This window comes from Topomyia yanbarensis, chromosome 3 (genome assembly GCF_030247195.1).
Source record: "Topomyia yanbarensis strain Yona2022 chromosome 3, ASM3024719v1, whole genome shotgun sequence".
Taxonomy (NCBI): Eukaryota; Metazoa; Arthropoda; class Insecta; order Diptera; family Culicidae; genus Topomyia; species Topomyia yanbarensis.
Genome location: NC_080672.1, coordinates 152,662,164 through 152,689,975, shown reverse-complemented (window position 1 = coordinate 152,689,975; position 27,812 = coordinate 152,662,164). Strand labels below are relative to the sequence as shown.

The following is a 27,812-nucleotide window of genomic DNA, read 5'->3' as shown; positions in this document are numbered from 1 at the left end:
GCATGCAGAAGATTTCGGAAGAGGTGGATGCTGAAACTGCAATGAAGTTGCGAGGTAATATTCACGTTATATTATATATATATATATATATATATATATATATATATATATATATATATATATATATATATATATATATATATATATATATATATATATATATATATATATATATATATATATATATATATATATATATATATATATATATATATATATATATATATATATATATATATATATATATATATATATATATATATATATATATATATATATATATATATATATATATATATATATATATATATATATATATATATATATATATATATATATATATATATATATATATATATATATATATATATATATATATATATATATATATATATATATATATATATATATATATATATATATATATATATATATATATATATATATATATATATATATATATATATATATATATATATATATATATATATATATATATATACTGGAAAAAAAGTGTAAGGTTTCAGGTTTCTCATGCCATGTGCCAAATTGTGGGAAGATGTTTCCTGGACACGTGGATGAATTGAAGGAACACTTCCGGTTGGTACACAATTTGAACACCAGCAAAGCAGCCGCTCAACCTTTCCTTTGTTCAGAATGTGGTTCACTGTACCAGAGGTTTAAGAGCTTGAAACGGCACATAGAGAGTGTTCATCCACTAATTACAGAAAATTCTACAAATATTTCATACGACCATGACGCTGTTGAACAAATTCAAAATAATCATCCGGAAAATATGCTCGTAGATGATGATTATCTGTTGAGAATAACGAATACTATATTCTTTAAAACGGCGCCGTCGTTGGATGAAATTACTAAGAAAATTAGTAAATTCGCCACAGATTTGCGAAAAGATGTATCTCTTCCCGAGACAAAAATCAAAAAGTTCTTACAGGTTACCTCGAATCTTATAGAAGATTACGAGTGTTACATGTTGAATCTATTCAGAGAATTTTTGAAATCGAAGTCGATCCCATTAAACGATACCGACGCTTTGAAATTTATAAACGACGCATCTTTGGATGGAATTTTTGCAGACGTAGCTTCTCCAAAAGACAACCTAGCATATTTGTCTGGAGTTGCGGGTTGTGCTGTGCCAAACCCTAGGGAAGAAGTCTTGGGAAGAACTAGAATCACTAAAACTGTCCCCGCGATTACCAAACTAGGCAAAAGAAAAAGTGTACAAATAGTGAAAGACGTTGCTCACTATATTCCACTAACCAGCATTTTAGCACTGGTTATGAAGAATCCCGGAGCTCGCAAGATGATAGCAGAAGAAGCAGTGAATGACGATATCTTGTGCGGTTTCAAAGATGGTCAACGTTTCAAAACACACCCATTCCTGACACGGTTTCCCGATGCATTACGACTCTCGCTTCATCTGGACGATGTCGAATATCTGAACCCTTTGGGATCACGCAAATCAAAAAAAAAACTTACCAATTTCAGTGTTAAAATTGAGAATCTCCACCCCGCAATTAATTCATCCTCCAACAGGATATATCTAACGCTTACAGTTCGCTCAAGAGATGTAAAAAAATATGGCTACAATAACGTTATGAAACCGCTGATTCAAGATTTGCGTGAGCTTGAATCAGATGATGGTGTTGTAGTACAATATGGGAGTGAAAAGTTTACGATGAGGGCAGTTCTAGTGCATGTTTTGGGGGACACGCTGGCAATTCATGAAATTTTCGAGTTAATGGGGCCCCAATCAAGTCTATTCTGTAGAATGTGCTATGCGACGCGTACTGCACTTCATTGTGGAAACATTGGTGATGCCTTCCCTCATCGCACTGAAGAAAGCATACAAGGTGATTTAAATGCTCTTCAAAGCGGAACTAAAACACCTTCACAATGCGGAATCATTCGAAAATCAGCACTGAATGAAGTTAAATATTTCAACATAGCGGAAAATAACACGTTTGATCCAATGCATGATCTTTTGGAAGGCGTCGTCATGGTCGTAATCAAATGTGTTTTGAACGAAGCTGTAAATATCCATAAAGTGATAACGATTAGTCAAGTCAACCAAATTATACAGCATTACGAATACGGTATAACTGAATCGGCTGATAAACCTACCGCTAATTTTACTTGCGAGAAGTTAAAAGCACGTGGACATGCTATTCCTCAGTCAGCTTCGCAATGTTGGCTTCTCCTTCGAGCATTCCCTTTTATGTTCAACCAGATTCTCGGATTTAATTCAAATTTATCATCATTGCTTAGAGCTCTCATGAAAATAACTTATTATAGTTTCTCCAATAAGCTAACATTGAATCAGATTAACGATCTGGAAAACGAAATCGAATGTTTTTACAAGTTGTTCAAATCCTGCTTCCCTGCCATCAACCCTACCAATAAATTCCATCACATCTCTCATTATCCCTACATAATTCGTCAGGATGGGCCAGTTGTTAATCATAGTTGCTTACGCTTCGAAGCGAAATTCAAGGAGTCGAAATCCCAAGCGAAGACATGCAACAATTTCATCAATTTAACAAACAGCTTTGCTAAGCGCCTGAATCTAGCACAGATAACCACTATTCTTGACCATTCATACGAAATTGGTACGGTAGATATCGTTTCGTCAAAGCACATACACAAAAAATCTCTAAGTAATTTACTCCAGATCCGGGATCTACCAGATTCAATCAAATATATAAACCATATGAAAATAAATAACACAAGCTTTCGGCCGGGACTGATAGCGAAATACCAAGTATGCAACGAAATGTCCTATGGTTTGATAATAGATATATTGCAATCGGATAATCAAATTGTTTGCCTAATACAGCATCTCGAATGCGAATATTGTTTACAATACAACAGTTACAAACTCAAAACTGACAGTCAAGTTATTCGCATATCACACAAGAACTTGCAAACGAAAAAAACATACAACTTATGGAGTATATACGGAGATTCAGAAGAAAACTACTATATAAGTTTGAAATATGTAGATAGTTAGTAGGGAAATAAACTTGGAAATAAATTTATAATAAAATAAACAACAATCAAGAAGGTAGTGCAAACAACTTGAGATGTCACTTTAAACCTTTATATATACTTATTCGCTCTTTTCAGCCCAAAAAATAAACGATCAGAACCTAGTTCTGCTCAACGATGCCGACCTAGTTGAAATGGGGATAATCGAAAAAGGATCCCGTCTAACAATTCTTAACATAATAAAAAACTATAGTTCTGAAGCTAATCCGACCAAAGATAAAATTGATGAGACTTCCACTAATGTTCAAAATTTGGTAAACTTTCTACTATAATTACTGTAAGCGCTTGTCGTACTATACATATTTAACGTTTTCAGATTAACCGTTCGACATTCGAAGATGACGCAAAATTCCGAATGAAAATTTTGTATCCAATTTTGGATCAAGGGATCGTACCAGATAAGGACGGTTTAAATCATCTTACACGAGTCGCATGCAAGCAAATGGAGACTCAAATAATGGACGGTCAAAGGCAAGTAGAAAGTTTTATTTGTTACTCTACTAGTGCATCAAACTATGAACACTCCTTAAAGTGTGATAGAATGAATTGTTTACATTGAACCGCACGAGTCTCTCCGCTAGAGCAACCTTGCGGCGAAATGCGCAATGCCTATACATATTTATAGGGCTTACGGCCAATTTCTTTATCCTCGCTTAAATTTTAAACCGGGTTCACCAGTACGTTTAAACCTGGTTAAGACGTTAGGCGAGAATGAAGAAATCGGCCCTTAGTAGTCCTTCGAGCAAATATGCAGGTGATCTAACACTGTCTATGAGCAGAGAAAAGCAATGCCTTTCGTTGTGAAGCTTCTATTTCAAAAAACATCGTAGTCAATCAGTATCATGCATTATTACTTCATTGAGCCTATGAAACTATGAAGTATGCATAGTAATGAAGCACGGCCAAACAACTTCACTTCTGATTATAAATATAAAGAAATGTATGAAACACAGTACAAACTGCTAGAGGAAACCACATAGTTATCAGTTCTTCGCATCCTGATTTCAATATTGACCATTCTTTACACATCTTCAATCTGGTTCGATTTATAAACTTCGGCATAAGAACGTACATGCGTCTTTGACGGTGGTACTTAGAAAGCGTAATTCGTCATGTTCCGGCACAAAATTATAAAGACGATCGACGACGACGAATTATAATAACTTAAACATTTAAACCAACAGAATTTAAAGGTATACAATTTCTGTTTATAGCGAGCGTGTTTATTTGTTTACATATACAGTTCAATCGTAAATCGACCAAAGGGTCTAACTAAGCCGCAATGTCGTTGAATCGAGCAACAGCGATGCCAGATTTACAGACTGTGGACAGATTTGCTGCACTGAGAAACAAAAATATGCAGAATTAGCATACTTTCATTCCCGTCTCTTTTGCTGTAATTCTCGACGAACATATGATTACGGCCTAAAAGCCAACCGTCAAAATCCACTTTGAATGGAAATTCCAGACAAACCGTTACTAGTCGAACACAGCTCACAACAGTTTATGAAAGAGAAAACTTTTCTCTTTCGTTTACTACCAACATCTGTGATTGGCGTGTAACGGTTTGTCCGGAATTTCCATTCAAAGTGGATTTTGACAGTTGGCTTTTAGGCCGTAATCATATGTTTGTCGAGAATTTTCATGCATTTTCTAGCATATACTTCTAGTAAATATTCAATGAGTGGATAGACCGAATACGTCCAATGCACAAAATTTGCAGCAGAAGAAACGAGAGGCAGATCAAAAAGTATGATATCGGTGATTAAAAAAAAGTTCTGCGTATGCCTGGTCCAGACATTTACAGACTTTTAAAACAGTAATAAACTGACCGATTTTCTTCAGAAAATAATAGATGTGTCCCAGCATGCAAAGAATTACGAATCAAATACCGTTCATACTTTTACCATTTAGATTTTTTTTAAGAAATTTAGAACTTAATCTTTCACGGAATCTTTTTGGTCTTTTTCGGAGTAACGAACCAATGATCTCTAAATGCGCAGGTATCCTTCTGTTGATCAACAGCATGCGGCAGCTGTTCAAATCGTAAAATTATTTCCACAACTTAGTAATACGCGAGTCACACCAACTGCTCCTGATGAGGTTTGTTATTCTATGCTTATTTAATTTCTCTAATATAATTATAATTATTTTCATGCTAGTCATTTTTCTTTTGGCGCAACGGAGGCAAGGAAAAGGGTGCTCATACTGGCATGATATTTCATCGCATCCGGAATGTCATCAAACAGCTACCTGCAGGAAAACATAAATATAATCGAGGAACTATGCCTGTAGAAGAGTCCGTTTCAACTGAACTTGTAGAGCGGGCTCAATTGCTCCGAGTAATGCTTGCATCGGCATCAGTAGCAGAACATATTTGTGATGAAATGGACCGATGCTTTCCAGTCCTCAAACTGTTATTAAAAGAAAAGAAACCCGTTAATGATATCTTGGATATGTTTCCACACCTGTGTTCATATGAAGGATTGGTGGTAACATGTTTATTTTTTATTATTTACTATTTCACTTTATGGTATTCACGGAACATATGAATATTTATATCATATCACTTTTTCTAGATTCGTCAAATGTTTGAGAGATTGTATCCTAACAGAACAGAAGGTCTCAAAATCGAGGATGTCTTCTCTCAGTGTCTATCTTATTCACCGTCCAGATTCTCTAGAGTAGAAGATGGTGAGATATATTTTTTTTAATTTAGCCCAAAGGTCTGTCATAAAATTTTAAATTTGTAAAACTATTCACAGATCACATTCGAGGATGCTTGAGAATAATTTCTCATATGCCAATTCGCGGACAAAAAAGAACGCTGGTAGGCTGTCCAACTGTAGGCGAAGAACATTCGGCTTCAATTTTAATTCGTTGGATTGGGGTAAATGCAATATAATATACATAAGGTTAGATGTAATGATTTTATATCATCATTAGGAGTGCTTAGATACATACGTGGCATCCCCCGCAACTGATTCCAAACTACACATGGTGTGCGTAGCAAGCCCGATGAAAAGAGGAAATTATGCCGTCATTTGTGAGAAAAAAGTTATATTCGAGACTAACAATTCTATTCATGCAGTGGAAATTTTATTCAAATGCTACGCAGTTCTCGGAGTGGAGGTGCCACCTAATTTTAGAATGTTTTGGGACTTTCTGGCATGTGCCATATATAATATAATTCCGCACAGTCAGAGGACAACTGTGAATAGACTCGTCCAAACTTTTATTGAAGTTTCCCGCGCACGTATTGACAACAAATAAAAGGACAACTTTTTTATACAATACTTACTAAAAACCATAAAATTTAATAAACAGAAGTTTCTTTAATTATTATTGTAAAAATATTCCATAAGAAAAGAAAGACTGCATTGTGTTGTATCCAAAACAAAATTTTGACGGCCAATTTCTTCACTGGATGTAAACCGGTTTAGTTCCAGTTCAAATGCAACAATCGATCATGAACCAATTTAAATAGGAATCGGTTGTTGCATTTCTTCTTACAGAAACCATTCAGAATTGCAAGTCATAATCCGGATGTTTCTCAGTAAAGTTCAGTCAGAAATGAGCCGGAATTCCGGCTGGCTCCAGTCAGTATTCCGGCTCCAGTGACACAACCTATTCTAACTAGAATCGGTTGTGTCACTGGAGCCGGAATACTGACTGGAAACAGCTGGAATTCCGGCTCATTTCCGGCTGAACTTTACTGGGTTTTAATGAAATATTGCACTCATAAATTGGGTAATATTCTACCCAAAAACTGAGGAATTACAACTGGCTTTGTTGTCTACTCAAAAATTGGGTAAGCTTCTGCTCATAATATGAGTAAAAATCGATCAATTTTTGGTTTTGTTGAAGTTCTACTGAACCCAAAATTTGAGTAATGTTCAACTCAAAGTCAGCGTAATAATTACTTAATTTTTGGTTTTGTTAAATTTGTACTGAACTCAAAATTTGAGCAATGTTGAACTCAAAATCTGAGTACTAGTGAAGCACTTTTGGGTTTAGTGTAGATAATATTGTACTCAAAAACCGAGTAATAATTACTCAGTTTTTGGTTCATGCTGGCTTACTCAAATTTGAGTAACTCCGGAATTACTCAATTTAAGGGTTGTTCCACTTTATCTGGAAATGGGTGGGATTAAACTCATTTTTGAGTAACTTTTTACGAGCGTGTAGCGAATACCAAATTGCCATATCTGTATATACCATATTGTCTGTCAACAGCATTAAGCATCAAATGTCACGGAGGAAAAGTATTCTGTGCTATCGAAGAGGCATATAATTTTTCTGCATTCGGTGGCGGAAGGGCTCGGGTTATTTTTGCCCGATTTTTGGAGTAAAATAATTAATATTTCCAGCTCTATTGGATTGACCACACGTTGGAATAGAACTACTGGAAAACAGCCTAACCAAGAGCGAGTCGACAATGGAATTGCTTGAGCAGCTGCGAAATCAGGGATGGTAAGACGAACAATATTGATTTTCCCAAACGTATTGAGACAAATATTACAAATTAATCGCCTTGTATTGACAAATTCTAATAACTGTTTTTGTCCACAGGCATTTGATGCAGACAGGACTAGCACGGTTATTGGAGGGAACCAATGGATCAATTGATGCTAAACAGGCTATCAAGTTGGCACTTGATGTGAGTTATGATTTATCGTGATTGTTCTGGTAAAAATACTTATTGCTACGAAGGATCGCTACTCGTAATAAACCAGATACATTTATCGTTTCTTAAGTTCCTAGAGGGGTATTTCTTGTTTTGGAAAGCAAATAATACAGAGAGCATTCCAATTTTCCTGGCTCTTCAGAAACATATATTTTTGAAATCTGATCGCACGAATGTTCTAAATAGCAAAAGGATATTCATTTACCAGCAATGCTCATAGAGTAATAGTGGACGGTGCGGTATGTTTATATATGAGCATATGCTATCAATTTGGTTGTGGGTATATCAGGCAACTGCTTTTGTGGTAAAATATTTGACCGAACTGAATTTATATGGTTCATCACTAGTACCAGTACAACATAACTGAAACTAAATAATTATTAGAAAAAAAAGTTACACATATAAGGTTTTCATTAAGAAAAGAAAGACAAACCAAACAAAAACATATTTTGAAAAGTTCATCTTGGTATGGATCACTAATCTGACTAAAAAATATGCTATGTAGTTTTGGTAATTGTCTAGTTTAGAGACTTTGTTTAGAGGTCCATTTTTTTGCTAAAATGTTTTTTTTTACCTCAATAAACCGAATCCGAGAGCGGAAATGTAAAATTTATTACCAAAGTTTGATAAATTGAAAAAATAAATTAAGCTTAATAACGTTCATAACAATGACATACTGCCATAGCAAGTAAGCTTATGGAGCGGAGCTGGTGTGATGCGGCTTTGCCGCCGGACGAGACGATGACTAACTCCGGCGGAATAGTAAGCAAACCTGTGATCCCTTCGTTTGCCCGGTTTACTCAAATATAGGGGCTATTTTGTTATTTGAGACAAATGTACACCATGTTCGTACAAAAATTTCATTATCTCGTCTTTGCCCATTACAAATAGTTTATCTGCAGTAACTTGGCACCCGCTACACGCACTTGGATCGTCCGACATTTTTCGCGATTTAAACCAAATATGATTAAACATAACCTCACATTTATACAAAATAACAAAATGGTTGACGAATGTGGCTACGCCACATCGCTTTTTGGCGCACTGTCCGACTTCGCTACCGCTCAGTCGGCTTTAAACTAGCTTGATGCTGGGATTCGAAGCGACATACATCTGTCGAAACAGGTGGTCTTTAACGCGCCGTCGAAAGTGCAAACACTTGATATACTCTAACTCTCTGCCGCTTAAACTAATCATAGCCACTATGTTTGAGTATATCGAGTGGATCACAGGTTTGTTTGCACTTTCAACGGTGAATTAAAGACCACCTCGTCCAGCGGAGAGGTTAGTAGGAAGAAATTATTTCTTCAATTTCAGTTCAGTTCCACTCTAAAACATTTCCTCCGGTGTTTTCATTAGTTGTAAATTTTAGATTTGAGCCATCCTCAAAAAAAAACTTTTTTCGAAAAAGTCTCGATTTGAAACAATTATTAAAAATATATTGAAGCAAAACTTCGACGATAGTTACATTTACATTAGACATAATTCGATGGTTTCTTTCCAGATCGACTTACGTGAAATTGGTGGTGGCGCTTTGGCTTCTATCACTGCTCGAGGAAACAAATCGGATTCCATCGAAGGTAATATCGTGGTGCAGATTCTGAAGATCCGAAACATTTCAGCACCGAAAGCCAATGAAGAATCTAAAGCGGCTCCGCGTTTGCTTAAATTAACACTTACCGATGGACAGATACAGTACTCGGCACTTGAGGGTGAGCACGTTCCTTCGGTGAGCTTAGATACGCCACCAGGGACCAAAATTTATTTAAAAAATGGACCCATCAAGATATCCCAAGGTTTGCTTATTTTGAATGCTAATAATATTGCCATACTAGGTGGAAAGGTTCCAGCACTAGTGGAGAAATGGGAACTGGGACGGGCTATGGCAAAATACGCAAAAGGTGGTAGAATGCAGCTAAGTGCTTCTGGACCTCCACCGTGGATTGCGTTTGGACAAAAAATTCAACAAAATTTACCGAACGACAGAAATTTCAAAAGCTTGCAGGTCAAGGAAAAGGATGAGTCTAAAGAAAACGCTGAATTCACTGCACTGCGAAATGATGCTATCGCCGAAGCAACAAAATTGGGTACGAAGAAAACGTTTGGAGGTGGTGCTAAGCAAATGGTTGATGCGAATGTACAAAAAATCATGGATAAAGGGTTTAGTGAGGATCAAGCAACTCACGCGCTTAAACTAACTCGAAATAATGTGCATCGTGCTTTGAGTAATTTGCAGAGGATAGAAGACCGAAAACAAACGCATAGCGACATAAAAACTGGAAAAATAGAACCACCCCAGAAATCAGGCAGACGAGGAATGAGTGGAAAACGCGACTCAGAATCAGAAGGAGCATCTAAACCATCGACCAAAGTATCACTTTTTGAGTTCTTAGAAGATATTCTCCCAGAGAGTGACGCGAGTAACAAAAAAAATAGTAGCAAGGAATCGACCCCTTTCACTAGCAAGGAAAACGACCAAGTAACGGGCTATTCAAGTAAAATCAATTCTAACAGTCCATACAACACTTATTCAAACAACCGGTCATTCAGTGGTAATTCTTCAAACCAATATCAGTCACATTCATCTTCACAATACAATAATCCAACCAAAAGCTACAATCAACAGCGTTTCGAAAACAATATTTCGAGTAGCTTTGCCAATAGAAATTCCCACAGCGGCCCTAATAGCCGAAATTTTCCACAGCTTCAGCACGAGCAGTCACATCAATCGAGCTCTAATTCTCAGCATGGGCGTAAACAATCTGGAGACTATAACAGCGGTCGATATCGAGGTCCACCAAATGCACAGTCTAACCATCATGCTAATGATACATATACCCGAGGCCGCCAAGACACAAAATACAACAATTCTTCCTATAATCCGCATCAACAACAGTCACAGTATAGGTACGACAGCTACAATAACAACACGGCTGCTGGTGCGCAAGGGAACAAATATCAACACATCTTGAACAATGGGAAACAGTCCAATGTTAATTATGGTTATGGACATGGGGACTCTAAAAGCTCTCAAGGCTACTTAAACTCTGGCGATACTAGAAAACATTCAGAAACTGTAGCAAACCACTATCAGCAACAACAGCCGCATCATCAGACACAGTTTCATCAGCCTGGAGAGCATAATCAACCACAGGGAATCAACACTAACAGCAATAATGTCGTTAATCATCCAAGCTCGCATTACGGCAGCGCTGGCAATTCTAATGAACAATCATATGCAAGCAGTTCCCAAAACTTCAACAGCAACAACGTTGCCAGTATTAAGGTACATATCTTCTTCATTTATTTTATATAGGAGAATCCGGGGCTATTCAGACGTATCTCAGCAAATCGTCTTTTTACATTTTGGAGCCATAAAATTTCAAGCTAGACGACGACTTGCAAAACTACGTTTTTCCATCCTTTTACAATGTAGGGGTAATACGGACCTCCCTACGGGGCAATTCCGACCGTCAATCTTTTAGTTTTTTACAATGGAATCATGTTTACCTGTAAAATCTGTATGGGAGAAACTCCTTAAGAAACAAAACATAAATTGTGTTGGAAAAAAATTATCTGAGTAGTTAGAGCTGTCGATTAGCGCATCATGTATATTCTTTGATGTGCAATCGTGTGCAGCGACGCAAGCCACTGTACGGTGGTTAATAGAATTGCAGTCCGAATAGCCCCGTAGGCTTATGTTGCACAAAAGTGACGAGCGTTTTGTCTAAACAATCATTCCATAAAATAGGAACCTCAAGTTTTCCGAAACACTTGCATGTTATTTTTTCGCTTCGCTTTGATTCAGTGGTGATACATAATACAATTTAACAGATAATTCGCTTTCAAATTTTGTTGTTGTTATTGTTATTTATCAGTGTACAATCGGGCTGTCTCAACAACCTATTTCTGCAACCTATGCATTAACTGTACACCTACCGTCTCTCCGTTGCACTTGACAGTGTGCAGTGCTTCATGGTCACACCTACGACCGCGCACCCGGCTTCCCAAGAGCGTTTTGGCGGCTCAGAGGCTATCCTTCCATGTTGCTCAGGGATACATTGGTCCTATACACATCCATGCATATAGGCATACATACGTCTGTCTGTTCATGCTGAGGCAAGGGTAAACCCAGCTACCCCGAAGCAAGACAGAAGAGTGAGTGTATAGGCGTATAAGTGGACTGCCTCATGCCAAGACGGGAGGGTCGTAGCGTAGTATGTTGGGACTTAGCTATCGATGCCTCATGGCGTGGCAGAGGAGTGAAAGGGTGAGCATCCAAGTCAGTCTCACACGGCATGTTAAGGGTGAGCACAAAAGTCAGCCTCACATGGTATGGTAGAGGCTAGCACAAAAGTAAGCCTAGCAAGGAATGAAAAAGGTGAGCACACAAGTCAGCCTCGCATGGTATGTCAGAAGTGGGCCTTAGAAAAATGTCCCACATGGGATGCCAGGGGGAGTGACAGAGGTACAATAGAGTGGCACGATTGAGAGTGAACCAGGTGATAGGGTGAGCACCCAAGTCAGCCTCACATGGTATGGGTGGGGCGAGCACAAAAGTAAGCCTAGCAAGGAATGAGTAAGGTGAGCAGAAGTCAGCCTCGCAAGGAACGAAAAAGGTGAGCACAAAAGTCAGCCTCATGTGGGAGTGTTTGAGAGTGAATCAAGGTGCGATAGAGAGAGCACCCAAGTAAGCCTCATACAGGACGTATGAACGCGTGAGTGAGAGTGAATGAGTACATTAAGTACAGCCATCCCCCCAGAAGTAATACCGAGAGATAGTTCCTGGGAGGAATGATGGCGGAGCCCAATGGAGTTTAGTCGGTATTAATGGCAGCGTCACCATTCGAGCCCGATACGCCCCCAGTGCACCCCGTGTGGTAGCTTGGACCCTACCAATAGCACGTGTACTGGACTAGGATGTAAAAAAAGGCATACATACGGGCTTACATTCATACATACATACATACAAACTATTTGGCGCAAGTTTAGAACGTGTAACGTCGTGTCATCTAGTCTGTCATCCTATGGAAAATAATCTTACCATCGCCTTGGGGTCAACGCCATATTGGCAAGTTTCGCATTGAATCCGCTTCTATCTCTTCCTAATCTCCTTTTTGTCTCCTAGGTCCGAAGCGGATCAATCGACTATTAATTGAAACGGTAAATATACTAGCAGTATTAGTCCTTACTCACGAATACTTTTCCTACAACTGCGCTGTTTCTCTATCTTATAACATAACTCGATTATCCCTGTTCTAGTCAATATACATATTCATTACATTACGGACCAGGCAAACCTTTGATTTTTCTAATATTATTATCCTGAGTAGCTATACCAGTGAAGGTATTTTAGGATTTCACAAAAAGAATCTCTGCCAATAAAGGCGTAAGAAATATTTATCCACTATTCCCCATAAAGTTTGCTCGAACTGAATGTCCGCCTGGTTCGACTCGAATAGACCACACCGACCCGAAAGGGTTGCTTATCATTTCTGAGAGCCGGTGTGCTTGGTCGAGTTTAATAATCATCAGAACAAGTTCTGAATAATTAACTATCTCTTAGGTGCCAGTCCTGCACTCCTTTCCTGAACTAACGTCATACTCACGATCAAAAGAGTCGACAACTAATAGGATCCACATGTCCCCCACCCAAGCGAATTGATCCACTTGCAAGTAGGAGCGCATATCTACCAACCAGCCAAGAAGACTTCCGAATCAATGAGAATGGACCATGCCAGTCGAAGGCCACAGGCCCAGCGCCATCTCGTACAGTGTCATTGTCATTTCTCAGCCCACACCCTGGCAGAGGTTCATCCGCCCATCTAGACTCTGTCAAGATGATATATATATATATATACATATATATATATATATATATATATATATATATATATATATATATATATATATATATATATATATATATATATATATATATATATATATATATATATATATATATATATATATATATATATATATATATATATATATATATATATATATATATATATATATATATATATATATATATATATATATATATATATATATATATATATATATATATATATATATATATATATATGTATATATATATATATATATATATATATATATATATATATATATGATGTAAAACATATTAAAATTGATGTAACATTACTCTAGTTTGCGGGTCTGGATCACTAATGATCAATCAAAGCAGCTTTGACCACATTGGCCACCTATGACGGTTCATGACGCCCCCGGGGAACCCGCCAAGTTCCTAAGCTAATATCACACCCGCTCCCCAGCGAATTCTCTACCGATTTTTACAAACTTGATTTCAAATGAAAGATACAGTAATACCATTGACTGCTGCTGAATTTCATTCGGTTCTGACTCTTGCTTCCGGAGTTACAGGGGTGTTAGTAAGGATACATTGGAATATCCCATATAAATCGGTACAATCGTAATACCTCAGAGGCAAAAACTATTGAAATGGTCACCAAATTACTTCTAATCGTAGATCTAGATCACTGATTGCCAATCAAACATTCTTTGAATATATTGTCCACTATCGACGACTCCGGAAGTTCGGAATTCCGGGCATATTCCACAATTAAAGTCACATCGGTGCTTCGGTGATGACTGAACCGAAATTCTCAAATCAAGTCTCAAATGGAAGGCAAAATATGCAGTTGAGTATTACGTCGCCGCCCCTCCCCCTTGCCTTGCCCTTACACCTTCCTCCTTTATCACTCCCCTCCCCTTGGACCACCCTCACGCCCGTATTTCCTTCATCCAGCCCGTGTACCGAAATAAGATGAAGGATTTCTGACGCATCCTCCACTCCCACTCTACTAACCCCCCATTCCTTCCACTTTCAAACCCATTCCACCAACATTTCAAAATATAATCACATGAAGATAACATTGAACTCATACTGATTAAGCTAATTAAATATTATTCTTTTGCCTTTCTCATATAGAAAGGTTATGCAATTGCTCCAAAAACCGACTTTCTAACTGAGGGCCGAGTCTCATATAACATTCGACTCAGTTCGCCGAGATCGCAAAATATCTGTGTGTATGTATGTGTGTATGTATGTGTGCATGTATGTATGTATGTATGTATGTATGTATGTATGTATGTATGTATGTATGTATGTATGTATGTATGTATGTATGTATGTATGTATGTGTGTGTATGTGCGGATTTGTTAACAAAATGTCCACATCGGTTTCTCGGAGATGGCTGACCCGATTTTTACAAACTAAGATTCAAATGAAAGGTATAATATTCCCATAGGTTGCTATTGAATTTCATTTTCAACCGACATCTTGTTCCAGATTACGAGTTGAAGAGTATGGTTACAAAACAAAATTTGTTGATTTGTCCACATCGGTTTCTCGGAATTTTCTGAACCGATTTGGCAAGCTTGATTTTAAATGAAAGGTCCCTCAGCTGCTGTTGAATTTTGTGTGGATCCGAGTTCTGGTTCCTGAATTACAGGGTGATACGTACGATCACGCACCAATCCCGATTCTAACGAATTCTGCGATGAATGCAAAAAGGTGATTTTTTTTTTCCAAAATGTAAACACAACTGTTGAATTTGTAGACCTAGGTCACCAACAGTCATTCAAAGTCTCTTTGGTCACACTGGCCACCATCAACGGATCCGGAAGCATCCAAATTCAGAATAACGGTTATATTGGTTTCTCGAAAATGGCTAGACCATTTTCGATCAACTTTGTCTCAAATGAAAGGTGTTGCGTCCCCGCAAACTGATATTAAATTCCATCTTCATCCGACTTCCGGCTCCGGAGTTACGGGTTGTGGAGTGCGATCACATAGAAAACTCCGATTCAAACCGATACCGCGATGAATGCAAAAAGGTGCTCTTATTTATACTTACCAAGTGTAATAAGAATGAATGACATTTCCATAATGTTATATTGTACGAACCAGCTATTACATCATAGTTTGTAGAAATGAGAAAGGCACAATTGCACCTCTAGGTGGATTAAAACAGGTTTTTTGGTTTATTTATAGTTGTTGCACTAATTCCGAAATTTTATACGAAATACGTGCACAAATTTCCGATCAGATAGTGCAAAAATATTTCGATTTCGATAAGAAGAACGGAGCATATTTGCATTTAAAAACTGGGAAAATTATTCAACTGAAAGTTTTGAAACGGGACCCCATAGTTAAACCAAATACAAATTACATATTTGTATTTGGTTAAATGTTAGAAGTATTCTACTTCAAAAATCAGACGAATGGATACGACAATATTTAACATAATGAGAGATGGCGTTTGGTTAAGGGGTTCTTAGTCTGCGTCTATCACCTAGTCGCGCGTTGCTGCGACGCTCTGCGAAATAGGAGGAAAACACAATTTGTTCCAAAGCGCCATCTGGCGGGCAGATATTCTCCACCTAATAGCACACAAACACGCCACATACCAAATACCTACTGTGTGCAATACATACAAACTTTGACTTTTATATATATATATATATATATATATATATATATATATATATATATATATATATATATATATATATATATATATATATATATATATATATATATATATATATATATATATATATATATATATATATATATATATATATATATATATATATATATATATATATATATATATAAAAGTCAAAGTTTGTATGTATTGCACACAGTAGGTATTTGGTATGTGGCGTGTTTGTGTGCTATTAGGTGGAGAATATCTGCCCGCCAGATGGCGCTTTGGAACAAATTGTGTTTTCCTCCTATTTCGCAGAGCGTCGCAGCAACGCGCGACTAGGTGATAGACGCAGACTAAGAACCCCTTAACCAAACGCCATCTCTCATTATGTTAAATATTGTCGTATCCATTCGTCTGATTTTTGAAGTAGAATACTTCTAACATTTAACCAAATACAAATATGTAATTTGTATTTGGTTTAACTATGGGGTCCCGTTTCAAAACTTTCAGTTGAATAATTTTCCCAGTTTTTAAATGCAAATATGCTCCGTTCTTCTTATCGAAATCGAAATATTTTTGCACTATCTGATCGGAAATTTGTGCACGTATTTCGTATAAAATTTCGGAATTAGTGCAACAACTATAAATGAACCAAAAAACCTGTTTTAATCCACCTAGAGGTGCAATTGTGCCTTTCTCATTTCTACAAACTATGATGTAATAGCTGGTTCGTACAATATAACATTATGGAAATGTCATTCATTCTTATTACACTTGGTAAGTATAAATAAGAGCACCTTTTTGCATTCATCGCGGTATCGGTTTGAATCGGAGTTTTCTATGTGATCGCACTCCACAACCCGTAACTCCGGAGCCGGAAGTCGGATGAAGATGGAATTTAATATCAGTTTGCGGGGACGCAACACCTTTCATTTGAGACAAAGTTGATCGAAAATGGTCTAGCCATTTTCGAGAAACCAATATAACCGTTATTCTGAATTTGGATGCTTCCGGATCCGTTGATGGTGGCCAGTGTGACCAAAGAGACTTTGAATGACTGTTGGTGACCTAGGTCTACAAATTCAACAGTTGTGTTTACATTTTGGAAAAAAAAATCACCTTTTTGCATTCATCGCAGAATTCGTTAGAATCGGGATTGGTGCGTGATCGTACGTATCACCCTGTAATTCAGGAACCAGAACTCGGATCCACACAAAATTCAACAGCAGCTGAGGGACCTTTCATTTAAAATCAAGCTTGCCAAATCGGTTCAGAAAATTCCGAGAAACCGATGTGGACAAATCAACAAATTTTGTTTTGTAACCATACTCTTCAACTCGTAATCTGGAACAAGATGTCGGTTGAAAATGAAATTCAATAGCAACCTATGGGAATATTATACCTTTCATTTGAATCTTAGTTTGTAAAAATCGGGTCAGCCATCTCCGAGAAACCGATGTGGACATTTTGTTAACAAATCCGCACATACACACACATACATACATACATACATACATACATACATACATACATGCACACATACATACACACATACATACACACAGATATTTTGCGATCTCGGCGAACTGAGTCGAATGTTATATGAGACTCGGCCCTCGGTTAGAAAGTCGGTTTTTGGAGCAATTGCATAACCTTTCTATATGAGAAAGGCAAAAGAATAATATTTAATTAGCTTAATCAGTATGAGTTCAATGTTATCTTCATGTGATTATATTTTGAAATGTTGGTGGAATGGGTTTGAAAGTGGAAGGAATGGGGGGTTAGTAGAGTGGGAGTGGAGGATGCGTCAGAAATCCTTCATCTTATTTCGGTACACGGGCTGGATGAAGGAAATACGGGCGTGAGGGTGGTCCAAGGGGAGGGGAGTGATAAAGGAGGAAGGTGTAAGGGCAAGGCAAGGGGGAGGGGCGGCGACGTAATACTCAACTGCATATTTTGCCTTCCATTTGAGACTTGATTTGAGAATTTCGGTTCAGTCATCACCGAAGCACCGATGTGACTTTAATTGTGGAATATGCCCGGAATTCCGAACTTCCGGAGTCGTCGATAGTGGACAATATATTCAAAGAATGTTTGATTGGCAATCAGTGATCTAGATCTGCGATTAGAAGTAATTTGGTGACCATTTCAATAGTTTTTGCCTCTGAGGTATTACGATTGTACCGATTTATATGGGATATTCCAATGTATCCTTACTAACACCCCTGTAACTCCGGAAGCAAGAGTCAGAACCGAATGAAATTCAGCAGCAGTCAATGGTATTACTGTATCTTTCATTTGAAATCAAGTTTGTAAAAATCGGTAGAGAATTCGCTGGGGAGCGGGTGTGATATTAGCTTAGGAACTTGGCGGGTTCCCCGGGGGCGTCATGAACCGTCATAGGTGGCCAATGTGGTCAAAGCTGCTTTGATTGATCATTAGTGATCCAGACCCGCAAACTAGAGTAATGTTACATCAATTTTAATATGTTTTACATCATTTGAACATCATGGTGGTACCAGTTTATATGGGAATTTGCTGTGTGACCGCACTCTTCAACCCGTAACTCCGGAACAGGAAGTCAGATCAACTAAAAATTCAATAGCAGCTTGCGGGAGCGTTACACCTTTCAGATGAAACTAAGTTTGCGAAAATCGGTTCAGCCATCTCTGGGAAAATTGTGTGAGTTTAAATGACACACACACATACACACAGACATTTGCCGATCTCGACGAACTGAATCGAATGGGGTATGACACTCGGCCCTCCGGGCCTCGGTTAAAAAGTCGATTTTTACAGTGATTGCATAGCCTTTCTTTATATGAGAAAGGCAAAAATGAATTTCGGAAAATCCTTCGAAAACAGCGTGGAAAATGCGAAATTTGCAAGCGTATCTCAGGTAGAGCCGTCAAAAAGGAGCATCTAAGCGTTTCGTCACATACAGGAACGTTATTTATACAAGTAACGCGAACTTGTTTTGTATCAGTGGATGATCACTTGCTACACCAGCAACATGTTGACTGTATTGTCCAGGCGGAACAATAAGTGGTATGTTTTCGTTGCCGGCCTCATCGCAAGGTTCTTCGTGATAACATCCAGAGAATCACCAAGCCCGCTATTCGGCGTTTGGCTCGTCGTGGTGGTGTAAAATGCATCTCCAATTTGATCTACGATGGTGTGCAGGAAAATGTCATCCGAGACGCCGTGACCTACACTGAACACACCAAGCGCAAGACCGCAATCGATGTCTTCTATGCTCTTAAGCGGCAGGGACCAGGGTTGTTAATCGATAATTAATCGTCATCGTCGATAACGTTAACAACCCGTCAACGTCATCGGAAACTCCGTTAACGATAATTTATCGTCGGATTCATCGCCATCGTCGATAATTCATCGGTGGTTATCGCGATACATTTTGCGTTACTTTTCCGTTTATTGGAGTTGAAGTTGATGCGGTCAACTTTCAATTGTTTTGAAATAAATAACTATTGGAGGACATGTTGTTGGCAGTTGAAAATCAATAGTTTTGGACATTTTCTATGCACAGGGGGTCCGACGATGAGTCAAAATGGATATTTTTGTCAACTTTTCGGGAGTTTTATATTGAAGGGAAAGTTATTGGCAGTTGACAATCAATAGTTTTGGACATTTTCAATACACAGGGGGTTCGACGATGTGTCAAAATGGATTTTTTCAACTTTTGGGGAAAGTTTATTATATTGAAGAAGTTATTGGTAAGTGAAAATCAATAGTTTTGGGCATTTTCAATGTACCGTCGGTGCGTCAAAATAGAAATTTTTTCAACTTTTCGCGAACTTTTTATATTGAAGGGCAGGTTGTTGGCAGTTGAAAATCGATAGTTTTGGACATTTTCAATTCACAGGAGGATCCACCAGTGCACAGTGTTTCCAAAGTGGCAAAAAGGTGAAATAAATTCTTTGAACCACGAAAAACATTTTTTAGCTATAATGTCTTCAGCAAAGTTTATTTATATTTTTTTGCATTTGCATAACCGGTTGTCACGGTAAATACGTCTACCTTTATCAGGACACATGTTAGTGAACTCGGGTGATTCGTAGTTATTCTGCCTAAGCTCGACCCTCATTAACAGAAGGCAAAGATAAGGCCGTACGATATTAAGCCTGTTCTAATGAATCTGCCACTTCTAGTTTTCCGATCTGTTTACTTCACATCCTTGCTCTCACTTGAGTACTATGGCTCTAATTTTCATAACATTCCATACCCAGTAATCTCTAGCTAATTGAATGTCGTTAAAACGTAAAAAAGAAAATGGGACTAACATAGTCGAAATTAAAAAGGAAAAATTAAATTAAAATTATAATAAAATCTGTTAATCACCAACCCACTAAAATGTGTAGTGTAATTTGTTAATGGCCTACTAATAGTGGTTTAGAAGTTTTTTTTAATACACTACAATTTTGCGTGCTGTAAATTACTAATTACACAATAGCTCAAAATTTATTTTCTTCATGGTCAAAATAATTTTGATCACCTTTTTGCCGCTTGGAAACACTGTGCACCTGGGACTCTTCTGTGCACAAACTTACTCGAAAAGTTGAAAAATTCAATTTTGACACATCGTCAGACCCTTCTGCGTATTGAAATGTCCAAAATTATTGATTTTCAATTGCCAACAACTTTCCCTTCAATATAGTACACTTTCCCGAAAAGTTTAAATTATTTCATTTTGACGCATCGTTGGACCCCGCTGTGCATAGAAAATGTCCAAAACTATTGATTTCCAACTGCCAACAACATGTCCCTCAATAGGTATTTATTTCTAAACAATTGAAGGTTAACCGGATCAACTTCAACTCCAATAAATGGGAAAATAACGCAAAATGTATCGCGATAACCGATGAACCGACGATGACGATGAAAACGACGATACAATTATCGACGATGACGATGAAGGCGACGATACATTATCGTTAACGGAGTTTCCGATGACGATACATTATCGTTAACGAGTAACGCCGATAAATTATCGTGAAAAATGTATCGTATTAACAACCCTGGCAGGGACGCATTTTGTATGCATTTGGAAACTAAAAAGCTAGAATGCACTTGAATTGTTATAAAAACGCCCTTTTCAGGGCCATCAAAATCATTTCAAAGAATTTGTTTGTATTTTCTATTTCATGAGCTGTTTCTCCCTGGAGAGCAATTTGGGTTAAACCCAAAATTATGATTTATTTTAGTGCGAAAATTGCAAATATGGTTCGATATATCCGGTTATAAGCAGTACGATGGCGCCGGTTCCGTCAGACTACGTAACCTTCATATTTTTAAACTGTGAAACAAGCAAATCACTCGAGCTATTTGATCATGATTCGAATCACGCAATAACCTATCCGAAAGATGCGCTTGAAAAAATATCGGTTATTTCGTTAGTTATATCATGTGCCCAGCAATGTGTGTCTAAATATTACAGCCAATATTCGCAGCTATATTTATTGCGAAATGTAATTATGATTATCTAATAAATGAGTGGTTTTCTACGGCTATAGTTTGCTGAGGATTTTCAGCTTAATTACAAGAGATAGCTTTTTCGAAAGAATATGGTTCGATCAAATCCGACTTCCGTTTGATTTAAGTTGTTATTGAGAATGCAAATCACATCAAAAAAGGACGGTTTTCATCAGAGCATTTCATTGGTGAGTTTCAGCGTTCGATGTATGCTCTCTTTTCGGTTTTCCTGTGCAGCAGTACGGTTTGGATGTTTGGCAACACACCGCCCTGAGCAATGGTCATTCCGGGAGAGCAGTTTGTTCAACCCTACGTCACAGAGAACAGACGTCCATCTTCAGCATTCAACTTGTGTAAAATCTCTAACGGTTTCGAAGGTAGTTGGGATATCCAAACCAGGTGCGCTACTGTCGTCATGTTTTTTTGTGGCTGAGTTCGACAGAATTGACAGTAGTTATTCTTCCACCCAGTCAAACTAGTCCGGAACCGGTTCGGACTTCCACCATGAATTCCAGCTCAAATGCATCAACCGATAGAGTCGGAATCGGTTGTTTTCTTTGAGCAAGATTCCATACTGAATCCATTAAGGATTTTGAACCGGTTCCGGAATGGTTTTGACGGATAGTTGGGATAGGTTGGTGTGGCGGCGCTAGCGTTTATCGTATATTAATTCAAATGTTTACACACGTTTTTTAAATATTTTTGTTCGATCATGTATGTCTGTTCTCTGTGCCTACGTCGTTCGTTACAAATCGCCAGCTGCAGATGACGTGGGGGATGATTCTAGTCTTTTTGTTGTCGCGGGCAGCATTTTCTGCCAATTCTAATATTTCAACAGCAAGGTATTCAATTACAGCTGCTAAATAGACGGACGCACCGGCTCCGATATGTTCAGCATAATTTCCTTTCCTCAGTAGATGGTTGATTTGTTTAACCGGAAATTGAAGATCGGCGCGATTCCAGGGGGACTTTCCCTTTCCCTCAACTTTGCCACCTTTACGACGTCCAGACATTCACTGCGTTTAGCGTTTGATTCACGTAAAATAAAAAGTGCGAATACTGATACCATCCGCACGGAAAGCCCGTCTTTATATACCCCCTTCGATGTGTATCGACCAACCAAGAGGTGGAGCTACGAATAATACGCATTGAGGACAACACAAAACGGACGAGCTTACATCGCATTGTGCTATAGTCAGGTATAAAACTTAGCATGCTGTGGCTCACTTTCAGTTCGTTTGTTGCATCATAACATACCAGTGGAAAGGTCGTAAAGAAATCTGGCAAGGCGCAGGAGAGTATTGTGAAAAGAGACAGAAAACGGAAGCAACGCCGTAAGAAAAGCTATGTCATCTACATCCACAAGGTGCTGAAACATCACCTTCCGGACACCGGAGTCTCGCCGAAAGCCATGAACATCATGAACAGTTTTGTTAGACATTTTCGAACGCATTGCAAACAAGGTCTCCCGCCTGGCATATTAAAACAAGCCCTTGACGATAAACTCCCGCGAAATTCAAACCGCCTTAAATTTGCTGTTGCCAGGAGAGTTAGCCTAGCACGTCGTCTCAGAAGGCACCAAATCTATTACCAAATACACCAGCTCCAAATAAGTTCTGAAAACTTTAAACAAAAGGCCTTTTTCAGGGCCAAAAAATTTATCGACAAAGAATCGAATTGAAATTTTGTTGTTACAAGCAACAGCAGGTTAACTTGCCCAGAGCGTTGGGTGGTAAGCAGGTATCTGCTACGCCGCCATGATTTCTATACCAACATCTAAAACGTCGCGTTAGGGTCGATCCACAATAAACAAAATCAATTTTATTCGACACATATTTGTGATACTCGAGTTCGTTTAATTTGTTGGGCATCATGGTGAAAAGTTTTTTGTTATTCACCGACATGTCCAAAACAACACTTTTTATCAATTAGCGGTGCAATATTTAAACTTTTTAACAAAAATCTAATGATTGAGGCATGCCGTGCCGTATCTGAATAGTGGAGATCGAGCTTCGACCAAAACGAGCAGAACAATTTGAACTGTCAGTGGGGCCCATAATTTGTGTGCCCGCTGAGATGTTGACTTATGTCAGTTCAATACAAATGGGATAGGGGTGCCATATACGTGGTGTTAAGTGAGTAACTTGTGAAGAATATTGTCACTTTCATGTAGAATGGCACAAAACAAAAATTGATCATTTGTGAGATTTGTGGACAGTGTAGTGTAATGATTCAATTTTATAAAAATCTGGAAATTCTTTCAACGACACGTGCCATACGTTTATTTGCCTTAAGGGGTTATATACAAAGTTGGAAAAATCGAAAAAAAATTATTGAATATTCTGAAAGTACATACTTTTGAAAATATCTGTGCGAAATCGGAGTACTAGATTTTAAATTACATCCGTTTGCAGCGCGCTGGTTCTTCTGTGAATGAAGTTAACGCAAAACTTTAAATGCAATTATCTCGGAATGAAGTTTTTTGAAAAGTACCGTTTCGGTGAACGTGATATTTCAAAAACTATTCATTCGATTTTCAATTTTTTTATGAATTGTTTGTATTTACATTCTTGTGTACTTGAGCGGTTCCTTTTTCATTAAAAAAATTTGGATTCTTTGCAATGAAGTTTTATTTAAAATTTTTTGGTCAGCGTGTTCTATTTGTAAGAAAAAAAAATTATTGGGAAACCGATCCGTTCAAGTACACCACAATACATTTTTCTTCAATAATCTTTTTAGTTTTTGGATTTCAGTTGAGCGGTTCGGCTTGGAGGGCGTTCACCGCAAACCTCTGCCAAAAAACACATTTCGGGCGATGGGCCATAACTCCGACAACCTTGAATATTTTTTTTTAATTCAACTTGTTTTTTCTATCTTCGATAATGCCACTAACGAACTGTCTTTCGCTTTTTCAAAAAAAAATGCACAAAATACTTTAAAAAAATCACGAACTTATCTCACTATTTCGCCACAACTTTGTATATCACCCCTTAACAATTTTTGAAGTGGAATATTTCTAACGTTTCAATAAGGGGCTCCGTTTCAAAATTATCGGACGGAATTTTATTCGATTTTTTTAGCGTGAATATCTGCTGTTGCACTGAATGAAAATATTAGGTTTTTGCGTTATCTGATTCCAAATATGTACAGCAATTCTGGAGAATGTACAATTACTGAAAGTAACGGAAATAATGGATTTTGTGAAAACAGTTATTATCTGCGTCCGTAAAATCCGATTACAAGCGTGCCATACTAGTTTTCGTTCGAACCTCCACCTCTTTGACAATGAAAATTAACTATTTTTGTTCGATGGCCGGCCCCTTTGGCTTCGAATGTAAATAACCAAGTAGAAAGTCGGAGGTCGCATGCGAGTGCGGCATCATTCGTGTGTTACACTCGTTTATTTCCCCACATTATTGCAGTATTTTCATTCTAAGGATCTGTATCTACTCATTTTTGTAATTTTTTGCGAAACCATTAGTTATTCGGTAGTTTTACATTAGGCGCGAAAATATCATCTCATATAATATTGCGAAAAGATGAGATCCAATGCTGCCTTGTCGAGAAAAGTTGGCGAGCAAACAATGTTACATTATATGTTTGCTTTTTTATTGCTAGTCGAAGTAGGTGTAATATCGCCTTATTCTGTTCCCGAATGCGAAAATGGTAAACTCTGATAAATAGTTACATCAGTGGGTCTGGCTCACCCGGTTTGTCGAAGACTGATGCTGCCGAACCGGGTATATGTAGCTGAGTCAGCCTAACCCAGTGGTGTAGTCAAGGGTAACGAAAATCTAACAATTTAAGTTGCTGGTACCACATTGCCCATCTATGGTGGTTTTTGATGCCATGTAAGCAGGAACTGAGCTTTTCAGACAATTTGATTTCATAAATTAAATTAATATTTTTGATATAAAAATGAATGAAACGATGTTATACTGAATTTTTTTTTTTGTCAAAAACGTTTTGGGACTGATTTTGCACTTTTTGCTATTCTCATATACAAAGACTATACAATCACTTTGAAAATCGTCAACCTAAGCCCTAATTTATTCCTAATTGATCATTACAGCCCCAGAAAGCATCAAGACATACCAAGGATGATTCACAAATGTTCTCTGCCCCTTCAACAAACGCACAATGGAGGAAACCACCAGCACCAAAGATGGAGACTTCACAACACAATGTCGCAGGAACTCATCCAGTTGCTGGAAATCAACAACCAAATGTGTCCAGTAACAAACCTAGTGCCGTACCAGCATCAACTAATATCATCAACAATAATAAGATGGCTCAGCTAACGGATGCCACTGCAAATATGCAAATCACCAATACCAAACCCTTCATCAGTAGTAATTCGCATGCACATAATTCGACGAAGCCATCTCAAACTCCAAATGGCGGTCAAGTGGGTATAACTCCGCCTGCATCAGCCACGGGTTTACCAAAGAATTTTATTCAACTCCCGAACGGGTTCAATTACAACCCATACCAAATCGTAGGCTTTCAAAATAAGCAAACTAACGAGTTTGCACTCAATGTGCTAAAAAGCCAACAAGTCGATCCACTTCAATCGGTTCATCTCGTAGCAGCTCAGTCTGGTGGGCCATCATCGATTCCAGGAGTTACCATACCAGCAACTGCGGCAGTAGTTACCGCTGGGCATCTAGCATCCCCCGCCCATCCATCGATGCCAACCGGTGTTACTCCCAACTGGAAGGTCGGTGATCGATGTCTTGCCAAATACTGGGAAGATGGAGGGGTAAGTTTCTATATCTAACGTATCAGGATTCGAATTGAGATAATTTCCCTCATTCCATTTTCTAGTTATATAATGCCGAAATCACTGGAATCTCTGAAAATACCTTCGTTGTGTGCTTTATGGAGTATGGAAACTATGAAGAAGTTCTCAAAACAGATTGCATTCCCGTGACAGGGCCCAGTGGTGTAACTTCTGCACCGTCACTGCATGGTCTGCCGCCGTCCCCTGCTATGGGTTTCCATCCAACGAATCATCTACAGCATGGTGGTAATCTAATACCACCTTCGAATACCGGTGCTTACCTCAGCCAAGGAGCAGACGGTCAATCTGGGCAACACTTTAGCCATGGCTACAAGCAACCACATTCGAATCAGTATTCACACCATCAACACCCTCCCCATCATCAGGCGTCTTCGCAGCATAGGCCTTCTAAATTCCGAGAACAGCGACCGATGTATGTTCCGCCGGCACAGCGGAAGTAATCATTTTCATGATCATGCATAGATTCAAATTGTCATTGTGTCTACATACAAAACATGCACGCGCATATAGTTCAGGCGCGTGGGCCACCACTACATTTTAACATAATTTCTTGTCCATATAGTACTAGGAGATTATTTTTCGTATAACTATTGCTGTACTTTTTGTGTCTAAGAAAATGACAAAAATGGATTGAGGAAAAATTTTACGCGGAAATGTTTTCGTACTGATCTATGTTTATTTTCTGTATAAAATTGTTGAATTTCTTTAATAAGGTGCTGGCAATAAACTAACACAGTAAATTTGTTCACATAATTTTTGGCATGTTACAATATTGTGTTATATGTAACACATGACACAGAATGTGATTTGTTCTGTCAGCAAGAGTGTTATGATTAATAGTTTTTATTGCCTCCTAGTTGGATTGTACTATCAGACGTAACGTGGAATAATAATTAGAGTTTAGTAATCCAAATGCTTGTAAGCATTTACGAAATATGTTGTATTTAATACATGAGAATGACTTTTTGAATCAATCGTGTTTTATTCTTAGAACGTTTGTCCTCAGTATTGGTTTTGCTTCTGTACAAAACGAAGGTTTTACGCAGAAATTTTTATATAGATAGTAAACTTTCGTACGACAATGCGCTGTGGTCCAGAATGCAAATTTAGCAGGAATTTTGAGATTTTGCTAAAACTAAACAACTTAGCCTTTAGAGAAGTTTTTGTAGTTTATAAGCCTTTTCTTTTTGTTAAGACAATAGTTAGGCTGGTTCTAATATTACCAACACGGTAATCACAACAAACTTTATTATAACTATGAAGTACGCATTTTGATGG

At 37.9% G+C, this 27,812-nt stretch overlaps 2 protein-coding genes across 2 annotated transcripts; both read left to right on the top strand.

Annotated features, from left to right (window-relative positions):
* Positions 1–4,580: 4,580 nt before the first annotated feature.
* Positions 4,581–6,362, top strand: LOC131692712 (uncharacterized). Its single transcript, XM_058979921.1, has 5 exons — positions 4,581–5,172; positions 5,232–5,561; positions 5,649–5,763; positions 5,835–5,959; positions 6,016–6,362. The coding sequence occupies exons 1-5, from the start codon at positions 5,065–5,067 to the stop codon at positions 6,340–6,342; spliced, it is 1,005 nt and encodes a 334-aa protein (XP_058835904.1). The 5' UTR covers positions 4,581–5,064; the 3' UTR covers positions 6,343–6,362.
* A 943-nt stretch (positions 6,363–7,305) lies between these two features.
* Positions 7,306–27,504, top strand: LOC131692710 (tudor domain-containing protein 3). The gene is made up of 5 exons (XM_058979917.1): positions 7,306–7,542; positions 7,642–7,729; positions 9,261–11,042; positions 25,803–26,492; positions 26,558–27,504. The coding sequence occupies exons 1-5, from the start codon at positions 7,508–7,510 to the stop codon at positions 26,972–26,974; spliced, it is 3,012 nt and encodes a 1,003-aa protein (XP_058835900.1). The 5' UTR covers positions 7,306–7,507; the 3' UTR covers positions 26,975–27,504.
* The last annotated feature ends 308 nt before the right edge of the window (positions 27,505–27,812 follow it).

Coding starts and splice junctions, on each gene's coding strand:
- LOC131692712 (XM_058979921.1), top strand. CDS start 5,065: ATGCGCAGGTATCCTTCTGTTGATCAACAGCATGCGGCAGCTGTTCAA. Junction 5,764..5,834: donor ATTCTCTAGAGTAGAAGATG/GTGAGATATATT, acceptor AACTATTCACAG/ATCACATTCGAGGATGCTTG. Junction 5,960..6,015: donor TTTTAATTCGTTGGATTGGG/GTAAATGCAATA, acceptor TATCATCATTAG/GAGTGCTTAGATACATACGT.
- LOC131692710 (XM_058979917.1), top strand. CDS start 7,508: ATGGAATTGCTTGAGCAGCTGCGAAATCAGGGATG. Junction 7,730..9,260: donor CTATCAAGTTGGCACTTGAT/GTGAGTTATGAT, acceptor GTTTCTTTCCAG/ATCGACTTACGTGAAATTGG. Junction 11,043..25,802: donor ACAACGTTGCCAGTATTAAG/GTACATATCTTC, acceptor TGATCATTACAG/CCCCAGAAAGCATCAAGACA.